The sequence below is a fragment of the Sander vitreus genome, chromosome 19 (assembly GCF_031162955.1).
Source record: "Sander vitreus isolate 19-12246 chromosome 19, sanVit1, whole genome shotgun sequence".
Taxonomy (NCBI): domain Eukaryota; kingdom Metazoa; phylum Chordata; class Actinopteri; order Perciformes; family Percidae; genus Sander; species Sander vitreus.
Genome location: NC_135873.1, coordinates 16,583,482 through 16,605,033, shown reverse-complemented (window position 1 = coordinate 16,605,033; position 21,552 = coordinate 16,583,482). Strand labels below are relative to the sequence as shown.

Below are 21,552 nucleotides of genomic sequence, written 5' to 3'. Positions count from 1 at the left end.
GGCGGAACTGCTCAGAGTAGCAGGGAATGGGTTCGGCTCGTTCAGCATAGCTTCAGTGACTCTGACACAGACATGCACTGACAACGTTAGCCGCGGTGTATTCCTTTACGTGGACCAGGCAGTGTAGACGTAGTGTTTGTTTGTAACGTCGCAGTAGCTTAAAAAATTCAAAACAAATGGTAAGTTAACCTTCCTGCTTATCTTTCGCCTAAAAAAAAAGCCGGGGGGCTAGGCGCTAAGCTAATGCTAGCAAGGTGTATGATTTCAGGAAGTGTCCCACCTGCGCTACCTTCACCTGGCTTCTGTCAGCATATAGCCTGCAAGCTAACAGGCCGTATAACAGCGTAAGGTGGAAAATAGCCTTGTATATCTAACACACTGTAGGGCTTTCAATTAGCGTATGGCCTGTGTAATGTTAGCTGTAACGTTATCTTAATGATATCCAGTTAATGTTAAAATTGAGGTTTGCAGACAGTGATAATTTAATATTTGAATAATTGCCGAGCTTCCAAGTCGCAGGTAACGAGTTAAGGCCCAGGTTTTAGTCGGTGTCAACAATAGAGGTGACAGTTGGATGGCTGTTACTCAGCTGACTGTTTCCGGCTGCCTGCCAACCTACAGCTTGTTTGCACAGCATTATTTTATTGTCAGATTAGAATGCAAAGCATACATTCATTTGTCACTGTTTTTTTTTTTTTTTTACATTACATGGTCCAAATAGTGTATATAAATGGCTACTAATGCTCCTTTAATTTCAATGGCTATAATGACAATTGTTGCTGGCACTCAGATGTAGCTAACTTAGTTGGTGCAACAACAATGTCTTTTGTTGTTTGATTAAGTTAAAATGTGTGTATGGCATTTACACTCCAGTCTATACATGTTGGGTTTCTTTTTTTTAAGAAGATTTAGCACCCTATATCATTTTGATGTTTACATACACAAAATATGAGCTGTGGGTTCTGTTCTGTCTTCTTGCTGTTCAAAAAGACCAAGTTTTTAGTTTTTTACATGTCTGAATCAGGACCTGGAACTGTGAAGCTGTAAATAAATCGTATACACTAAAGTTTTCTTTGCACCTAACAAATGGGACATGTTTTTAAATAGCTGATCAGTCAATATTTAGTTATCCTCCATCCAAGTATCCTGCTGCTGTAAAACAAACAGGATCTACACCTCCCCCGTTGTCTCTTTGTCATATAGACCGAACAGAGCTAAAGACATGTAGCAGGCGGATGTAAGTAAAGATCACTAGTAGATGGTACAGTAGATTGATGTTGTGGTTTTGTGAGTTGTAGAGTTTCCTTAAAGCTGCAATAATCCCAGAGTCACTGTCGTGTGTGTTGATATTCACTCATGGTTGCATTTGCCTGTGAATATAATGCAGCTGTACAGTAGGCTATCGTGTGTGTGTGTGTGTGTGTGTGTGTGTGTGTGTGTGTGTGTGTGTGTGTGGTCTGTCTGTGAATATAATGCAGCTATATAATAGGCTATCTTTTGTGCGTGTGTGTAATATCACAGAAATCTGATAATTTAAGAGGGATTCATCAATTATTGGACATGCACAGCACCTGGAAATGCGCAGTTTATAAAGTTGCTATAGGTAATGTGTTAGCATACACTTGCCTAGTTACATATTTCAGCAGAATTTTAATGTCAGCCCATTTTAACCCAAGTCCTGTGCAGCCACGTGGGAGACTCTCGATGGCTACAAACTGCCAAGGCAAAGGTTGCGATTGACGAAGGCAGCCAAGGTAGATAGATAACCTAACCCTCCTCTAAAATATAACACTATATCCATCATAACCACATTGAAGGATCCCTTCAAAATGTCCAATGTCTTCCAGTTCTGTTATCAGAGAATTTCTCCCAAGTTCCCAGCTAAATACTTCAGGCAGTAGTCAACAATGCTAGCAGATTAGCTCGCTAGGGCTAGTGCTGGCTCAGCCATCCGCGTTGTTCACGTGACCCTTGCCTTGCGAGTCGTACTGGTCCGCTGAGAGTCTTCCATGACAAAATCGGACCAAGCATAGGTATTGACTGATACTCCAATTCCTAATTGACACTAATTGGAGATGGGGAAAAAAAAACTTTCAAAATAAAGCCACATGTAATAGTTTTGGAAGTTGTGAAAGTAGTTTGGTGTATTTTCTATTGTGCGGTATGTCTCCATCGAAATGTTTTCTATGTGGGGGAAATTCACCAGAATGTAATGATGGTGAGATAAAGCATTCCAGCAAATTGCTTTGCGAAAAGGTTAATTTCATGAGGCTTCTAGGGCATTTTTTGAGCTTCGAAGGCAGCTTTGGAAAAAGAGGGGGAAGAAAAGGCAAAGAAGCGAGAGATGATGCGACTGCTTTGTTGTTGGGTTAGGGTTAGGGGGTTACACTAAATCCTGAGCGGTTTATTGCATGTGTTTCATTTGAAAACGTTTTTTTTTTTTTTTACAGTAGCGTTACGTGTAATCCATTTGATAGCCTATTAATATAGTGTTTTCTGATAAGTAGGCCAAGGGTTGTATAACATAACTTCACTTGTCTTGTGAGTAATGCATCACATGTGTTTGATCAATCCTTTGGTAAATAATTGTTTCATGATAATGGCAGGAGGGGCAATATTGGTAGACATGGCCCGATACCATTTTTTGCTTCCCGATACCGATTCCGATACCTGAACTTGCGTATCGGCCGATACCGAGTACCGATCCGATACCAGTGTGTCATATATTTTATTATGTTTTAAGAACTGTATACTACTATCCCTGTATGGATGTGATATGATTTCTATCTTTGTTGTCAGTCTGGCTCAGGTTAAACTCTTTGTGAAACATGAACGCCCCAGAACTTTCTTTTATTTTGCAGTTTGACAGCCAGTTATAACGGAAAAAGAACATAAATAAACTACTTTAACGTTGATTTTCTTTAGGGCTTTATAACGTTGTATCGGATCGGTTTATAAACTCCAGTACTTCCCGATACCGATAGCAGCGTTTTAGGCAGTATCGGAGCCGATACAGATACTGGTATCTGGTACTGGTACTGGTTTAGTCAGGCAGAGGGCGATGAATGTGCTTGTGTAACTAGAAAAATGACTCAGAGGGGAGACTTTATTTTTCTTTTTTTCAGGAACAATAATTTCTCAACTGTGTAAGGGCTTCCCGCGTCACCAATGGACCTCATTGGTCTAAAACGATGAAAGCCTCGACCTGCGCTTCACGGAAAACTTGCAGGATTACTCTACGCAGCACGTCAACATCACTACTAAAATCTAATGTCGAAAATTGAAAACGGACTTGATGAAGGTATTTAGACGGATTGCTCTCAAACGTTAAGTTGATTGATGAAGACCTGGATCAAAAATGCACCTTAAGTTAAAAGGCAAAACCGCAATAGTCGCACTATCCAATCACAATAAATGAAAATCCCAGCACGGATCGGATCGGCAACCATGTCTCGTGAAAGAATTGAATCGGGACAAAAGCACGTTGTCCCCAGCCCTATCACTTTTCTCATTGGTCGGCAGATGGATCAACATGTGGAATATATATTCAATCAAATCAAAAAGTCAATAATGCTTTCCCTTGTTTTGAATTGTCTGTGTCCCTGTCTGTGTGTAGATGCGTTTCATGCTGCTTTTCAGCCGGCAGGGGAAGCTGCGTCTGCAGAAGTGGTACACCGCCACAGCGGAGCGCGACAAGAAGAAGATGGTCAGGGAGCTGATGCAGATAGTGCTCGCCCGTAAACCAAAGATGTGCAGCTTCCTCGAATGGAGGGACCTCAAGATTGTCTACAAAAGGTAAAAAGAACGCCAAATCATAAACTCTCAAAACGTTGCACTCGTTTCTGCTGGCCAGCCGGAAGTGTCTCCCAGAAGTGTCAGTGAGTCTTTTAACGAGGTACTTCATTTTTTACATCATTCTCACTTTCTCTTATCATTGGCTGAGTGAGAATATTAAAGACGGCACATTAACCAGACAACCAGCCAAGCATTTCATTTTGAATAGAATGCCTTTTATTGTCTTGGCAATGAAATGTTCCTGTCTCTCATAAAAGAAAAACTGTTCTCATTCACACATTCACTAGTCTCACTTTGCCAGACTTTCCTCCACAGCGCTGCGGAAAAAAACGTGCTCTGGTTTATTGGCATTTCTTTGAACCAATCACAATTGTCGTGGGCGGCGCTAAGCGCCGGATCGAGCAACAGTGCCTCTGCAAAAATATCCTCGGGAAGGAGCTTGTTTTGGTGGAACGTGTGTACGTTCAAAAGTAGTTTTAGTCGTGCGAGAGAAAACTCAGATTGGACAGATAGTCTAGCTAGCTGTCTGGATTTACCCTGCAGAGATCTGAGGAGCAGTCAACCATAGTCAGTCCTCAGAAATGTTGCCCCGTGTGCGCTGATAAAAGCGGGCTTTCCACGCAAAACAAACGTGTCTGTCATTCGTATGAGGAAAAAAAAACGAGATTTTAACTGTGTCGGGCTCGGACATAAATATCTTAATGCCTGTCAGGCTCGGGCCGGGTTCGGTTACTGCTCCGTCGGACGCGGGCCGGGCTCGGACAGAAAAATGCGGCCCGATCCGCACTCTATTCCTAGGTGTAAATCTCTTAGTGAAGATACTTTTTCCCAGTGGAGGAGGAAGTGCATCTCTGTCTGACCCAGTTTGCCAAAAATAGAATATTTGACATTATGAATAGCCTAGTGACTCAATTTTACTCCTGTTCCAAGTTGAATTAAGAAGATGTTTAAGTCCCCAATAATTAAGCCGTTAATAACTAACACAACCATCTTACCAGCATTTTAACCTCCCCGCCAGTCAACCCACAGTCCAGAAGTCCAGATTCTTTTAACTGGTTAGACTGTAATTAACTAGGACACACACATCACAAGTGAGCCAACAAGAGAACAGCAGTATCATCAGAGTTTCCACAGGGTCTTAAAAAGTCTTCAGTTTCAAAATAAAAAATGTTCTCCCTTAAAAAGTCTTAAATTCAGTAGTAATGTATTTTTTTTTTGTTATTCTGTGGTGTTGTAGCTCTTTCTTTTGCTCGTCCAAATATAATTCTCTGTATATGTACAGGTTAGTATTACTCCGTGTCGCTTTTATTCAATTTGAATACATGTATTTACCTTGCAAGTACTTGTGTAACTCTACATTATGGTGTACTTTTATGTCGTGATATAGGTCCGAAATTTCCTTCATTAAGGTCTTTGTAAGAAAGCTTTTTTGCACACCTCTTTTGTCGGGCAGGTGCGTAGGATATGATCAAAAGTAGCAGATCAAAACCTTAGAGAAAGTCCCGCACACTGACCATTACACAAGAAATCATTTTTTTTGAAAAATACAACGTTTCAGTCTTAGACCTTCATCAGGTAAGTTCTGTTATAGTTATACAAGGTGCATCCTTGTACAGTATGTTGGAAATGCAACATACTGTACAAGGATGCACCTTGTATAACTATAACAGTTTATTGTTGCACCTGAAAGCAACAATAAACTTACCTGATGAAGGTCTAAGACCGAAACGTTGTATGTCTTGTAAGAGTCTGTATGTAGTTATGGATGACAAAATAGTCAGATCAATATAAGACTTGGCACTACTCTGTTGGCAGGCAGAGAGGATGATATTGATAATTCATTGGCTAATAAATTGTATGTAGAGCTGCAGCTTAGCATTTCCATTATTATGTAAGCTGCCATTTGTTTTCTTGATGAATCGTTTAGTGTATGAAATAGTGAAAAATGCCCATTATAAATTTTCCCAGAGCCCAAATTGACATTTTTGAATTGTTTGTTTTTAGTTCAAAACCCATAAATGTTTGATATGTTTGATTTGCTGGCATACATGTACATTGGCAATATATCAATATCGCATTGTAGCAGCTAGATCAGGGGTCTTCAATGTTGTTTTAAGCCGAGGACCCCGCAACTGATAGAGAGATGGAGCAGGGACCCCCTACTACATCTTTTGTAGAAAATTAGGTTGCCTATTAAACTGGGCCTTCAATGACATGTAGGGATACCTTTTTGCCTAAAATACGAAGCTATTAAAATAGCCTAATAATTGTTGGCATGATTCTAAATCATGTTTTAATGTTAAACATACATGTGGCAGAGTGAATCCTTAGGATTAACTGTATCTGTGGACTGCCTTACCTATAGGCCAGTAAGCCTATCATCAATTGGGATTTATATTTGCCAATCATATGTTCGATTCATGTTAAGACTTAATTTGGAGGCCCCCCTCCATTGACTCTGAGGACCCCCTAGGGTTCCCGGACCACCTGTTGAAGATACCTGAGCTAGATGAACCGCACAAAAATGAGAGAAATTAGTAAATTGATTGGCAAATTATAGTTGATTTATTTTCTGTCGACCGACAAGAGGCACTTAAAAACGGGGATTAATTGATTTCCATTAAAACAAAAGTCTTAAAACCGACATGCAGCAGATTCTTTGGTTTGAGTGTGTCTACTCTTCACTTTAGTTCACCTCCCACGGACCAATGAGAAGTTCTCCTCTGTTTGTCCGTGGGCTGAGCCGCATTCGATTTTAGGTGGGTGGAAAGGGTGAGACCCAGCAGTCCACCCTCATTGATGTAAAACAGACACACACACACACACACACACACACAGAGATGTGTGTGTCAGAGCTCATTACTGTAGAAGAGCAGAACGCAGAGGTGGGCTAACCAACCGAAGCAGTGTGTGCGTGGGCAGGTGGGTGGGTGATGCGGCAAGCACAGAGGGATTTCCTGCAGTGGAGATGAACTGAGGGAACACCTCACTAGCAGTAGAAGCTCTGCCGTTTGCCAGAAACCTACGGCATTTTGAATTTTTAAATGTCAAATGTGCATCCACTGTTTAGTAAGTGTAAACATCAGTTCTTGTTAAATTTCTAACGTGAGATGAGATAGAGCTGCAGCGGTCTCAACAATTAATCTTCCAGTGCACGGTGGTTTTCAGAGCAAAAGCTTTATCTTGCAATACAGATTGAATTAAAGTATGCACAGGGCTGGAAACCTAAACCACCTTTAATTCATTTCTTCTCACACAGAAAAGAGACAGGATGTTACTGTTCAAATATATACAGTGGGGCAAAAAAGTATTTAGTCAGCCACCAATTGTGCAAGTTCTCCTACTTAAAAAGATGAGAGAGGCCTGTAATTTTCATCATAGGTACACTTCAACTATGAGAGACAAAATGAGAAAAAAAAATCCAGAAAATCACATTGTAGGATTTTTAATGAATTTATTTGCAAATTATGGTGGAAAATAAGTATTTGGTCAATAACGAAAGTTCATCTCAATACTTTGTTCTATACCCTTTGTTGGCAATGACAAAGGTCAAACGTTTTCTGTAAGTCTTCACAAAGTTTTCACACACTGTTGCTGGTATTTTGGCCCATTCCTCCATGCAGATCTCCTCTAGAGCAGTGATGTTTTGGGGCTGTCACTGGGCAACACAGACTTTCAACTCCCTCCAAAGATTTTCTATGGGGTTGAGATCTGGAGACTGGCTAGGCCACTCCAGGACCTTGAAATGCTTCTTACAAAGCCACTCCTTCGTTGCCCGGGCAGTGTGTTTGGGATCATTGTCATGCTGAAAGACCCAGCCATGTTTCATCTTCAATGCCCTTGCTGACGGAAGGAGGTTTTCACTCAAAATCTCACGATACATGGCCCCATTCATTTTTTCGTTTACACGGATCAGTCGTCCTGGTCCCTTTGCAGAAAAACAGCCCCAAAGCATGATGTTTCCACCCCCCATGCTTCACAGTAGGTATGGTGTTCTTTGGATGCAACTCAGCATTATTTCCCCTCCAAACACGACGAGTTGAGTTTTTACCAAAAAGTTCTATTTTGGTTTCATCTGACCATATGACATTCTCCCAATCCTCTTCTGGATCATCCAAATGCTCTCTAGCAAACTCCAGACGGGCCTGGACATGTACTGGCTTAAGCAGGGAGGGACACGTCTGGCACTGCAGGATTTGAGTCCCTGGCGGTGTAGTGTGTTACTGATGGTAGCCTTTGTTACTTTGGTCCCAGCTCTCTGCAGGTCATTCACTAGGTCCCCTCGTGTGGTTCTGGGATTTTTGCTCACCGTTCTTGTGATCATTTTGACCCCACGGGGTGAGATCTTGCGTGGAGCCCCGGATTGAGGGAGGTTATTAGTGGTCTTGTATGTCTTCCATTTTCTTATAATTGTTCCCACAGTTGATTTCTTCACACCAAGCTGCTTACCTATTGCAGATTCAGTCTTCCCAGTCTGGTGCAGGTCTACAATTTTGTTTCTGGTGTCCTTTGAAGCTCTTTGGTCTTGGCCATAGTGGAGTTTGGAGTGTGACTGTTTGAGGTTGTGGACAGGTGTCTTTTATACTGATAACAAGTTCAAACAGGTGCCATTAATACAGGTAACAAGTGGAGGACAGAGGAGCCTCTTAAAGAAGAAGTTACAGGTCTGTGAGAGCCAGAAATCTTGCTTGTTTGTAGGAGACCAAATACTTATTTTCCCGAGGAATTTGTAAATAAATTCATTAAAAATCCTACAATGTGATTTTCTAGATTTTTTTTTTCTCATTTTGTCTCTCATAGTTGAAGTGTACCTATGATGAAAATTACAGGCCTCTCTCATATTTTTAAGTGGGAGAACTTGCACAATTGGTGGCTGACTAAATACTTTTTTGCCCCACTGTATGTTAAATGCCCATTTGGCTTTTTTCATTTCTTTTTCCTGGCATGTGAACTTGTTTTATGTAAATGGTTTATCAATAAATCATTTCATTTAAGATTTTAAGATTATTTTTGATTTAAAAAAAGTCTCATTAAACGCCAGAATAAGGAAATGGAACAAAATGGCCCTTTTAACTTTGACTTTATATATGCAACTTAAATCCAAATTGAATGAATCACTTTTCAAACTCAATAACTTTTATTTGAATAAAACCCTGTAAAATGCTGCACTATATAGGCTCTATAATCTCTGGGCTTTGATCCCAGTGCAGAGCATCCAATCAACACACACGCAGTCGGGTTTCCATCACTTAGAGTACATTATATCGACTTGAATTTATTTCCTGGAGACTCACCCTAACCCGACCGCTGCCTTCACCGTAAAATGTAATGATTTACATTATGAGGACTTGCATTTTGTCCTTAAAAGGAGGGTGAATCCACATGTCATTTATGTCCCCACAACATGAGTATTACACACACTCGCACACAGAGATCAGTGTGTGTCGGGGCTCATTACTGTAGAAGAGCAGAATGCAGAGGTGGGCTAAGTAAACGAAGCAGCGTGTGCGTGGGCAGGTGATGCGGTGAGCACAGAGGGATTTCCTGCAGTGGAGACTGAGGCAACACTGCACAAGCTCTACCGTTTGCCAGAAACCTCCTGTTAACCCGTTTATTGCCTGGCATTTTGTCTAATTAAATGTCAAATGTGCATCCACTGTTTAGGGAATAACACCGGGAGAAACGACGACGAACAGACAAAGAAAGCACAGAGTCTAAATACACAAGGTAACGAGGGTAGTAACAAGAGATAAGAGGAACACATCAGGCTGAGGCGGGGAAAACACAAGGCAGGAAGTAACACAAGACATGACGCAAGAGAAACACACTACCAAGTAAAACCAGAATCTGAAGCATGAAACATACACACGGATGGAACAGGGTAAAATACAACAGAGAATACAGGAACACATGACAGTAAACCAGAAGGAAACAGGGAATGAATTACTGAAATAAACTTGCAAAATCACAACAGAAACCACAACCATGACAAACAGAATGAATGGGAAGCTGTTTTGATAATTAATCGCTTTTTTCAAACAAAAAAAGGCCAAAAATATGATAGTTTTAGGTTCTGAAATGTGAGTATATGTCTCTTAGGTTGTAGTATATTGAATAATATTGGGTTTTAGACTGTTGGTTGGACAAAACATGCCATTTAATGAAGTCATCTTGGGCTCTTGGATATTTTGGTGTTTTATAGACTGATTAATCGAGAACGCATCAGCAGATTAATAACCCCAAAAAATTATGCAAAAGGTTGTCCTAGTGCGCTCCCAAACTTGCACTTTTTTGTGCGGTGAAAGCATAACAGAAAACCACAGATTCAACAACCGTAGATGTGTGATTCTTTGCAATAATTCACATGGTTGCGGTGTTGTTACCGTGTCTTCTGGACAACCGTCTTAACCGTTTACTTTGCGTGAAGGTGAAGTGCAGGTAGACAAAATGTCAACTGATAGTTTAGTTATCTCAATAAACGGATATCTGCATATGAATGCAGAATCTGAGAAAGAGGCCAATAGCTCGATCAAAACGACGATCTGAGACAACGTATTCAGGAGATGTACAAAGAGCTTCGGCATGAAACGTTTTTTGCAGGAAATGAGTAACGGAATGAAGGCATCAAAAAAGGCCATGTGCCAGCAAAAGTGATATCATTTTCTGAACTTTCCAGACTGTTCTAGTTGTTCTTTTTATTCGTCTTTACCTACTTAGTCATTGTATCCGCATTATTGATGATTATCAAAAATGCCATTGTGTAAATATTTTGTGAAAGCACCAATTGTCAAACCCACAATATCGTTATCGAGGTATTTGGTCAAGAATATCATGATATCTGATTGATAACTGAGATTTTCTCCATATTGCCCAGCGCTAAACAGAAGCAGCGTCCGTATAGTAAAATCCATTAGCTTGTTTCCTCTGAGGCAGCATCTAGTGGCAATTAAAGGGAACTGCAGCTCAAACACTTTTAGCTTTGGTGTCATGTAGACACAGTGGTTGCTACTTCAGATGTCTATATGTGCATGTTTTCACTTGGTTAAAAAAGGGCATGTTTTAGTCTTGTTTCCAGCTCCGCCATGGAGAAGAATTCATTTTGTCTAGGGCTGGGTACCGATTGCAATACTTTTTAGGCACCGACCGAATTGCCTCTAAAGTATGGAAAGATGCCTCGTCATTCAATACCCAATTTCAAAACCTAAGGAGTAAATCTCATCGGTGTCAGTGAGCCAATAAGCATGCAGCATGCTTCTATGAAGACCGATAATGTTTGTGATTGGCTGTCTAACGTCACGCAGGAAAAACTCTCCGTTACACAGACAGGACTCAACTTGTAGGAGCTGAAAAATAAATAAAAAGATTTGTGACGTAATGTTATTTCTTTCTGTTTTATAAAATTGGTATCGAACCAGAACCGGTATCAATGTCACGGTATTGGTAGCGATATCGCTATTGAACATTTTTGAATGATATCCAGCCCTAATTTTGTCAGATTTGTTTATATATGTTGTATGTGCGTGTGTAATTGTGTACAGGTACGCCAGCCTGTATTTCTGTTGTGCAATCGAAGAGCAGGACAACGAGCTGATCACACTGGAAGTCATCCACCGCTTTGTAGAGCTTCTGGATAAATACTTTGGCAGTGTAAGTCAAAAATCTGTGAATCCCTGCGTTGTTCCTGCTCCGTTTGCTTTCTGTAGTTGGTTTTAACTACAGTAGGGCTGCACGATGTCAGGAAGATATGCGATAACGTTGAATATCACAATGATATTACGTGCAATAAACAAACAGATGCTAAAGTTTGTTGTGTTTGTGCAGGTATGTGAGCTGGACATCATCTTTAACTTTGAGAAGGCCTACTTCATCCTCGATGAGTTCCTGATGGGAGGAGAGATCCAGGATACGTCTAAGAAGAGCGTCCTCAAAGCCATCGAACAGGCGGACCTACTGCAGGAGGTACCCTGGCCTTTAGCCTTTCCCTTCTCTTTCTACATTAGTTAGCAGGTTATCACAAACATAATGGAACATGTAAACATGTTCTAGTACAAACAAAAAATACAAGTATTATCCTGGAAATGCTATATAATAGTTGCCCTTAAGACAAATACCAGGTAAAGCTTTTCCAGTGGTCTGGGTGACATTTTAGGATCTCAGGAACCTGCTGTTCTACCAGAGTGACCATACATTTAGCGCCGTAGCATCTGGCCCTCAAAAGCTCTGACGTTAGCATTTTCTGGCCCAGGAGTTATGCAGTGCGGGGTTTGCGCTTGAGTGTCACTGATTGGTTAAACGCAAACCTCACCTGCTACACCTTGTGCACAGCTTTGTTCCCACAGCTACCACTGGGTGCTGCAAAGTCCATTATTATGTAATGTTATGTAAAAGAGAGAGAGACATAATGAGAGAGACAAAAACATGCATTATATTTAAAGCATAGAATCACAACACAAATGTTTGTCGTTTACTCGTGTGTAAATATTGCGTCTCAAGCGGTGCCATCAGTTTTTAATCCGTTATTGATCTAAATTGTCTATTTTTTGTTTTGTTCTACAGATGCAGTTTCTTCCTCAATTTAGTTCCTATAGTCAATTAGCTCCTGGAACTATATGGTCAAAATGGAGGGTTTAAAAAAAAAAAAATACAGTCTAAAACTGGCAAAATTTAGATTTGAATTGGGCCCTGCCAGATAAAACAATAGGTGGAGAAGATTATGGATTTAAACAGACATTCAGCTTTCAGTGAATGGCGTGTTTTTTTAAGTGCTCAGAGCCACAGACACATAGTGAGGTTTAATATCCTACCTTAGATGGTCTCTGGCTGCCATAGACTGCATTATGTTTGTTTTTGCTTTCGACATTTCTGAATGTTTAACGTTTGCATAATGCCATAATGTCACGTGATTGGAAAAAAGTGTGACTGTAGCGGTGTGATATACATGTTTTTTTAAATGAGTCCTCTATCCTAACTCTAACTCTCTGTGTTTCCTTTTGACAGGAGGACGAGTCCCCCAGGAGTGTGTTGGAGGAGATGGGCCTGGCGTAGTACACAGCAGCCGTGTGAGAGACTATAGATACTATAAGGCGGAGAGCTGGTTGATAGGGGTGGGGTGGGGGGGGGGGGCGACACAATCTGGGATTGAACTGGCTTGGACTGACAAGCGTTGGTTCTGTGTATCTTTGGCTCTGGCGACTGCTGTACAGTGTTTAACTGGGGAGGAGACTCAGTTAAGAATGGAAGATCCTTGCATTGACTGGCCCGTGTGTGTGTGTGTGTGTGTGTGTGTGTGTGTGTGTGTGTGTGTGTGTGTGTGTGTCAGGCACTGCAAGTGGACTGAGACTAGGTCAGGGAATTGGGTAATTAGATAAAAGGGGCATCACCTAAATGATGAGTCTGATGCTATTTCATGTTTTTTGTATTTTCATCAATTCTCATGAAAAGACCAACACTAACAACGAGTTAGTTCATCTCGCACGCAAAACTCTCTGACTTCCCTAAGCTGTCGGTTACACTCAGCTCCAAGCACATTGGTTCCTGCCCAAGATGTTCATGTTTTTAAATTCATTTATAAAAACAAAACAAAAAACAGCTGGCTACTGTAGTTTATACAATTAGTGCATTTATTGGGGACTATATTCAACGGCGGATTAATCCACATTTGCAGTTCTAGTGTTTATCTCCAGCAGCAGGACGGTGTATGTGCGACTGAATCCAAATATACCTGTGTGTGTGTGTGTGTGTGTGTGTGTGTGTGTGTGTGTGTGTGTATGGTAATGAAGGAACTTGTCACCCAGTGCAACAGTGTGACGTACTGATGGGTTTTAATCGTTTTTGACAACACTGGAGCTCTGTGGCACAGAGGAAGAAGATCTTATCAGGCTTTTAGTGCGTTCCATTTGTACTCGGAAGTTGGAAACACGCACCCTGAAGTCGGATTTCATAATCCAACATGGCTGCTCCGTGCATCAACAGTAGTGACAGCTGTAGTAACATACAGTACATTTTAATTGCACTTCTGTCTTATTTGTGTTTCATTAAACCAGCCGTACACACAGTCCTGTTCAACTTTTATCTGTGGACATGTTGCTACGCAGTTTGTATACACAAAAAAACAGCGTAATGCATTGTTATCAACTGGTATTGCTCAAAATGGCTAACCTGGCTAGAGCTAACCCCACTGTTTGAAATCCGACTCGTTTTAATGGAACGGGGTCAACTCGGGTGTGACGTTAACTCACAGCTCCGAGTTCAGAGGTAAATGGAACGCTAGCTACAAACGCACATACTTGATAGTAGATACATTCATTGTTGGTTTGGTTCTGCACATAAGATTTGGTGACAATCAGAAAAATGTAGAATACAACTTTTTAAAGTGAAATTCTGTGTTTATACGATCCGTTTTTTTTTAAGGCTTAGTTTGTGTAAAGGGTCGTTTTCATTATTTAGGTCTTATTTTTGTCATTTCGCCCATCGTTCCTACCAGTTACGTTATCATAACCAAAAGGATTGAGGGCCATGACTATCACAGACAACAGAGGTTGTAACGAAACAGAATTGTCCTTTGTTTTCTGGCTCCACTCCCTAAATGTTCTAATAATCCTGAGGTGTTGTCAAAAACACCCCTCTCAATATAATATTACAATTATTTGAACTACACTTGATGTTTTAAAATATTTATTTTTAATTTTCTCATAAAGGCAGAGTTGTACTGTTTGGAAGTTATTCCTATATCTGTGATTGGCCCATCTTTCAGCGGGCCCAGTGGGGATGGACTGCATTGTGGATTGTGAATATTGAACCAAAGACATTTTGAGATTTGCATAACAGCCTTGTTTACATATTAGCCATGCATATGTACCACAAGTGGACTGATGTACCAGACGAGATGGAAATGTCAAGTCTGTCTTATGCAATTTAACACAGTGCAACTGAGAGTCACACGCCATCTAGTTTTCCTCCCAGACAGCAGGAAGCAGCCACTGAGACTGAGGGCGGGGGGGGGGGGGGTGTGGTAAGAGTTCAGCGGTGAGTTTGGAACTTGACATTGTTCTGCTGGTACTACTGACTGGTACTACTGTTGGGACTGAAATTCCAAGGCAACTAGAATAAACGGAATTTTAGACAACGGTACATGCTTTTATAATGTTTAATCATTTTGAATGTGTGGTTGTTACTGATGTTGGTGATCTAAATTTGATCTCTGTTTTGAAATGGCATCTTAGGCAAGATGAGCAGCCGCTGCTAGAGTGATGGAGGTCAGTAAAGGTAAAGGGCAGGATCACACATGAATGCTCTGCCTGCAAGTGGTGCTTTGTTCAACTTGGTTAAGCCCAGGTCAGACCAAAGATTGGTGACAAGACGAAACCGTTTCAGAACGTTGCAGGGAAAAGTTGCTGTGGTCTGAACCAGCCCCGTCTCAGCTCGACCCAAACCAGCTGCGACTCAGCTGGTCAACTCTCCAGAGGCTGGTTTTAGAACAAAAGGGACGTCCCCTGTTTCAACAGCCAATAAAGAAGTCACCGTGTCAAGTCAGCTACAAACTCTAGAAATAAAATGATCCATAATCTATTTTATTTCTATGTTACAAACTGCCATCTGGTCGAAACGGCAGAGTTTTAGACGGAGGCTCAACAAGGTCACGCGGGGTCTGGACTGGGCTTTAAAATGTCATTTAATTTAAGCAAAGTGCAGTTTTGAGAGTATTCTTTAGCACCATGGTCACAGTGGGTCCATACCTCACGTTTCAGGTCAGGGTTTACAGTGTTTCCCATACATTGATATATTTGTTGCGGCTCGCCACACAATCAGTGAAGTCACTCCTACATTTTTCAACTGAGGAGCAAAACCTGCTCCTTGGGGAAAAAGCTACGGTTGTGCCCTGTTCATACTAATCAAATGAACTTGACTTTGTTGTTACCTGCAGAATTTTCTATAAAATTATTTGCAGTACAATTAATATAAGAAGTCTGCACTCCCCCCCCCCCCACCCCAGGTCAGCTACCACCACAAATAGAATCGAATTCTGTGGGAAACACTGGGGTTAGGTCTATCAACGTGCTGTATAAAAACGGTTTCCTTGATGAAGTGGAAAGATGTTTTTTTTTCTCTCATCTTGCCTTCATTTGACATAGTCCAGATCGGCTTGTAAATCAGACAAATCATTTAGTGTCGGTCGAGCAAATGCACAAACCTCTTATGGCTATGCTCACACGTAGGGTTGGGCTTTGATGGCATTTTATTGAATCTGAATCCAGAATTGACTCCACTCTTTGAGTCAGCTTTCAAGATTTTGTAACCAAACTTACAAAAATAATCCAAACCCAACTTTAAATGACAAGTGTAATCTACTTACTTTGCAAAACTTGTTTTCTGTTTTATTGATCCAAGTACTGGAAGTCAGACTATTAAACTGACAAACTGAAACTATTGACATGATGTAAATTAATGTTAACTTGGGGGGGTTCCCCAGTTACATTTTTTGAGTTAAGGAGTTAACATAAATTGGCTTCAGTTGAAATAATCTGTTGCCGATAAACATGATAAATGTTTATCATTTTGACTCGCAAGACCAAATATTCTGGAACTAGATCCAAAACGGGCACAGCAATCAGAACCCAACTCTACTCACACCAATAATACAGAGTGCAGGGTTTCCTCCAGAAAAGCCCGGTGGCAAGTGTCTTTTTTTTCAACAAGGGCCCGGCTGGGGACTAGACACAGACTGAAGGCAGCATTAATGTAGAGCCCAATAGTTTCTGTGATGACAGAATCAAAGACGGAATCAGGAAATTGAGAATTTCAAACCAGACCATATGGCCCTACATTAAGTCAGCGCTAAAAGCTAATGTCAAAATATGACTACGTTTCCAACCGAGCCGCCCCACTGTAACTGCAGTTAAACCTCTTTAAAAAAATATTACAAAATAATTGCCAGTGGCTTAAGCCTGGTGGCCACCAGGCCTGCAATACACTGGGGGAAACCTGGCGTCAGTATGTGAACTGTATGTTGAATTTACTTAGTGTGTTTGTGTACTGGCGTGATCTTATGCATGACATGTTTACTTTCTAAAAGGCTGTGGACGGGGACGAGTATGTTACTCTAAACTTCTTTGCAATCAGATGTTGGGTTTGTACAAACGCTCAGAATATGGCCATCATATACAGTGGCACTCATAAGTTTATGAACCCATGCTAAAGTTGACTAAAAAGAGGAATACAAAAATGTAATTAAAATAGCCCCCCCCCCCCCACATCATCACATGCCCTTCACCATACCTAGAGATTGGCATGGGGTACTTTCCATAAAATCATCTCTCAATGCAAATCAAACCAGCTATTAGGCTAACTGAAATAAAACCATGCCAATCTCTAGGTATGGTGAAGGGGATGTGATGATGTGGGGGGGCTATTTTAATTCCAAAGGCCAAGGGAACTTTATCAGGATCATAGTATCCTGGATCCATGAAATAACTGGCCTTTAAAAATAAAAGTCTGCCTGTCTCTATGGGAATTTAACATAGGGGTGTACTGACTTATGCCCCCTGTATTTTAAGGAAGAACATTTATTTATTTACGATACATTATTCATTCACAAAGAAAATTGGTGTCCTTAAAGGTTGGATTTTTACTATTTTTTTTTTTAATTAAGGCATTAGGATCAATTTCCAAAAGATGATTTATTTTATTCATCATTTTAGTCAACTTTAGCATGGGTTCATAAACTTATGAGTGTGACTGTATAATGGAGCAGATTTTTTTTCCTAGAAAACTATTCAGGAAATAAATGATTGCAAGTTGTCTGCAAGCGTCTTATCTATGTTTCTCAAAATTCTGCAAACTTTCTTGAAATTAATGTATCTGAAATATTCATAAAATCCTATTTCTTACCAAGCTCCTAAGTTTTTTTTTTTTTTTATTACCTCCCCATAGACTGTTGATTAGAGCTAGGCTGTCTCTACAAAAGCCCGTTTGTCTTGACGTTACTGTTGACACTGTGACGATGTATCATTGTCAGTGCTTACATAAAACTATTTCACCTATAATAGGGCTGGGTGATGTGCTACATTAGGAAAAATGTATGAATGACCATTTGATTCAGCTGAAACGGATATTTTTTGGAAACTATTTTCTTTGAAGCTGTATCACAATATTCCAGATATTGTTTCAGTGGCTGTCACTAGGGTTTTGTTACATTTTCCAATAATCCTAGAGAGAAAAATCTTCCTTCTATTGCCTCAAAATGTATGCATGTTTAATTTATTTTTTCATTTATATAATGTCCTCTCAGGAGTTCTGGATAGACATCTCCTGATTTCTAGGGAATTCATTTTCTTTCTTATGTGACCTGCTGAACACGTTGCTTGCTTATTAAGAGAACTTCTGAGTACATATTGGACTGCAACACTATGTTCTCTAAGAAGAACTACATCCTCAAATGTGACCTATGTGCAGGCGTACCTCCTGTAAAAAAGAAAACGTAAGAAAATGTCGGGGTCGTCGGCAGGAACACGCTGCAGGACATTGAGCCCGAACCTGTCTCAAAGAGTCAGTTCAGCCACAGCGTCGTCGTCTGTACACAGCAGTGACTAATCCTCGGTTTCCCTCCGCTCAACTCTGAATGTCAGTCCGTGTTAAGGGCTCACTGTGTGATCTGATTTTCTGTGTCAGCATGTGGTGGAACAACTGGGGGGGAACACAAGAGGTAGGCTCTGATATGATGGAAAAACTGCTGCAAAACCAAGACACCAGATTGTAGCTGATGTGCGCGCGGAGCAGCATTAGGGGCAAAATGTTTGAGTTCTGAGATTCAATATTTCTATCAACATGTTAGAAATCCTAATTTTAAGTCTTGCCTTTTCTTCACACTTTTAATTTGAATCTCACAATTTAAATATGTATTGCTCTTGTGGCCCTAAATGTCCTAGTTTGCTTTAAAAAAAAAAAAAAAAACCCCGATATGTTGTCCGACCACGTCTAAAAGCAAACTTGTTATAGCCTCCTCCTGGCTGCGTCCCGCTCCCGCTGCCTTCCCGATCTCTCTCCAACTGTTTAGTTTCTATAGTCGTGATGCTCACGCTTTCAGACGGTGTCTATTTTGAAGGCATTTCTGGTGTTACACACTGTTGTACGCACGTGAAATGACGGAGGTAACATTCACACCTCCACACACCTGGCCATAGTCTGTTTCAGAAAGTTAGCAGAGCCCCCTGATTTTGCCTTCAGAAAAGTGGCTTCCAGATGTTTGACGTTCTGGCGAGCACTTTGTTTGAAGAGCCCCTATTATGCTTTTTTGGATATTTCCTGTCTTTTAGTGTGTTTATATAGTTATTCGTGTATGTAATAGATGTATCGAGTACAAAAAACATTTCACTTCCAAATGGAGCTGTCTCTCCCACAGAATTTTTCTCAACTGTCTGAAACGCCTCACCCATATTCCTGTTTGAAAATCCTCTATTAGTGATGTAATTGATTGACAAAGCCAGCCCAGTTTTCCAGATGTGCTGTCTTGACCAATCGAAACAGACAGCCAGCTGACCAGACTGGGTTTTTCAGGAAGGCGGGCCAAGAGCTCAGACAGTGTTTCAGACAGAGGAGCTGCAGCATTGGGCAGTATGAGAAACCTAAAATGTTTTTTGAACATCAAAGCATGTAAACCTATTCTAATAGACCCCAGGAGTATAAATATGATGCTGAAAGGAGTATAATAGGGGCTCTTAAAAGCGTTACTATCCTCCTCACATATTTCTGTACATTTGAGCATGCACCCTCCTAAGGTTTTATCATTAACCCTGACCTCTGCTGCCCCTTTCCTCCTCCAAAGAGACTTTGAATAGTGTGTTAATTTTTTTATTTTTTTTTTTCCTGTCTGCCTTGGGTGAGATTGTATTTAATGCCCAGTTTGAACTTTGTGTTTGGTCAATCAGCTCATCATATGCAGTGACTTAATCAATTTGGTGGTTGTCTTGTTCATAAATTAGTTCTTGTGAAAGAGAATGAAGATTTTGATTTGAAATCTCTTGTTAAAAGTTGTTTGGAGTAAGAGAGGGCGAGACGAGGGGCCCTGGTGTAGGAAAGTCATGCAGGCTAAAGGGAGTCGGGGTGTGAATGTAATTTTATAAAGAAATAAATCATTTTAAGCTGAATGAAATGGTGTCCTGATGTTTTGTAACCGTGCTTGTGTGCATGTGCAACCATATGTCAAATCAGCAGGCAATACACATCAAAATGAAAAGCTTGGAACAAACATATTCCAAAGTCATTATTAAAGGTAACTTTTTATATATATATATATATATATATATATATAGTGGCAATTCCGCGTTCAAACCCTTTCTCGGCCAACAAGGAAGCAGCATTAGGCGGGTTTCAGGCAAAGTCACTTCACACAACAATCACACACCCGTTTCATCACTACAATGCATGCAGCATTTCAATACCCTAACCCTAACGTTAGAGAGAGAGAGAGACTAAAACTCAGTCTAGCTAGCTGTCTGGATTTACCCTGCAGAGATCTGAGGAGCAGTTAACTAGAGGTGGTATCGGCTCCGATACTGCCTAAAATGCTGGTATCGGTATCTGGAAGTACTGGAGTTTATGCACCGATCCGATACCACGTAATAAAGCCCTAAAGAAAATCTACGTTAAAGTAGTTTATGTTATTTTTCCGTTATAACTGACTGTCAAACTGGATAATATAAGAAAGTTCTGGGGCGTTCATTGTTTGTGTTTCACAAAGAGTTTAATCTGAGCCAGGCTGACAACAAAGATAGAAATAATATCACATCCATACAGGGATAGTAGTATACAGTTGTTAAAACATAATAAAATATATGACACACTGGTATCGGATTGGTACTCGGTATCGGCCGATAGGCAAGTTCAGGTATCGGAATCGGTATCGGGAAGCAAAAAATGGTATCGGACCATCTCTACAGTTAACCATAGTCCTCAGAAATCCACCGGAGGTTAGAACGCCAACACAAAGAAAGGAAGGTGACGGACATCCGAAAAGAGTGACATCCGGCGGAATTTCTGGCAGAACGAGAGCAATCCCGGAGGTGGAACGTCATGGATATAGACTAGCTCTGATTGGTCAGCGTTTCCTGGTCTTCCACATCTGCGTTCTCGGAGTCTCTGCAACGTCATTGCAGCCGGGTAATGACTGTAACGGCACTGTAGCTGCACAGTACACGGAAGGCCGGACGGCTCGTTTAATGGCACAGTTTCTGAATACAGGCTGTGTGCATTTCTCTGTGGATTGAGTGTTTGGATACTGCCGTATTTATATAGCACCTCGACCAAACGGCAAGGTGTTTCCTGCTTTACTGAAAAGTCTCGGTGTATGTGACCTGGAGGTTTAAGTTTCCACATTACACTTGTGTACAATAGCTGTGTTGGAAACCATTCCCTCACTCACTATTCCCTTTATAGTGTTTATTAAATAGTGAACTATATATATCAGTATATTAGTTTTCTTAATCACTTTGGCACATTTACTGAAACAAACTTACAATTGTCAAAACAAACAGTACAATCCTCACACCACGTGGTACATTCAGCACATTACTCTGTGACCTGCAAAAGGTGATTAATCAATCAAAATAATTAACTTCTGTTTCAAATATAAATAAATCCATCAATGAATAAATCATAGCATTCAAAACAAAAGGTTCCTTTATCATTGCTTAGACCAAGACAGTCAAAATGCAAAGACATCTTGTCTAATGACAGCGTACTCTGAAAGGGGGGATAGTTACC

At 40.7% G+C, this 21,552-nt stretch overlaps 1 protein-coding gene across 2 annotated transcripts; it reads left to right on the top strand.

Moving 5' to 3' along the window:
- Positions 1-14,925, top strand: ap1s1 (adaptor related protein complex 1 subunit sigma 1). Of its 2 annotated transcripts, none has more exons than XM_078276159.1 (5): positions 1-179; positions 3,617-3,795; positions 11,334-11,442; positions 11,617-11,754; positions 12,793-14,925. In XM_078276159.1, the coding sequence occupies exons 1-5, from the start codon at positions 177-179 to the stop codon at positions 12,838-12,840; spliced, it is 477 nt and encodes a 158-aa protein (XP_078132285.1). In that variant the 5' UTR covers positions 1-176; the 3' UTR covers positions 12,841-14,925. The 2 variants fall into 2 exon arrangements, with proteins under 2 accessions (XP_078132285.1, XP_078132286.1); XM_078276160.1 differs by lacking the exon at positions 1-179 and adding an exon at positions 273-349.
- Positions 14,926-21,552: the final 6,627 nt, after the last annotated feature.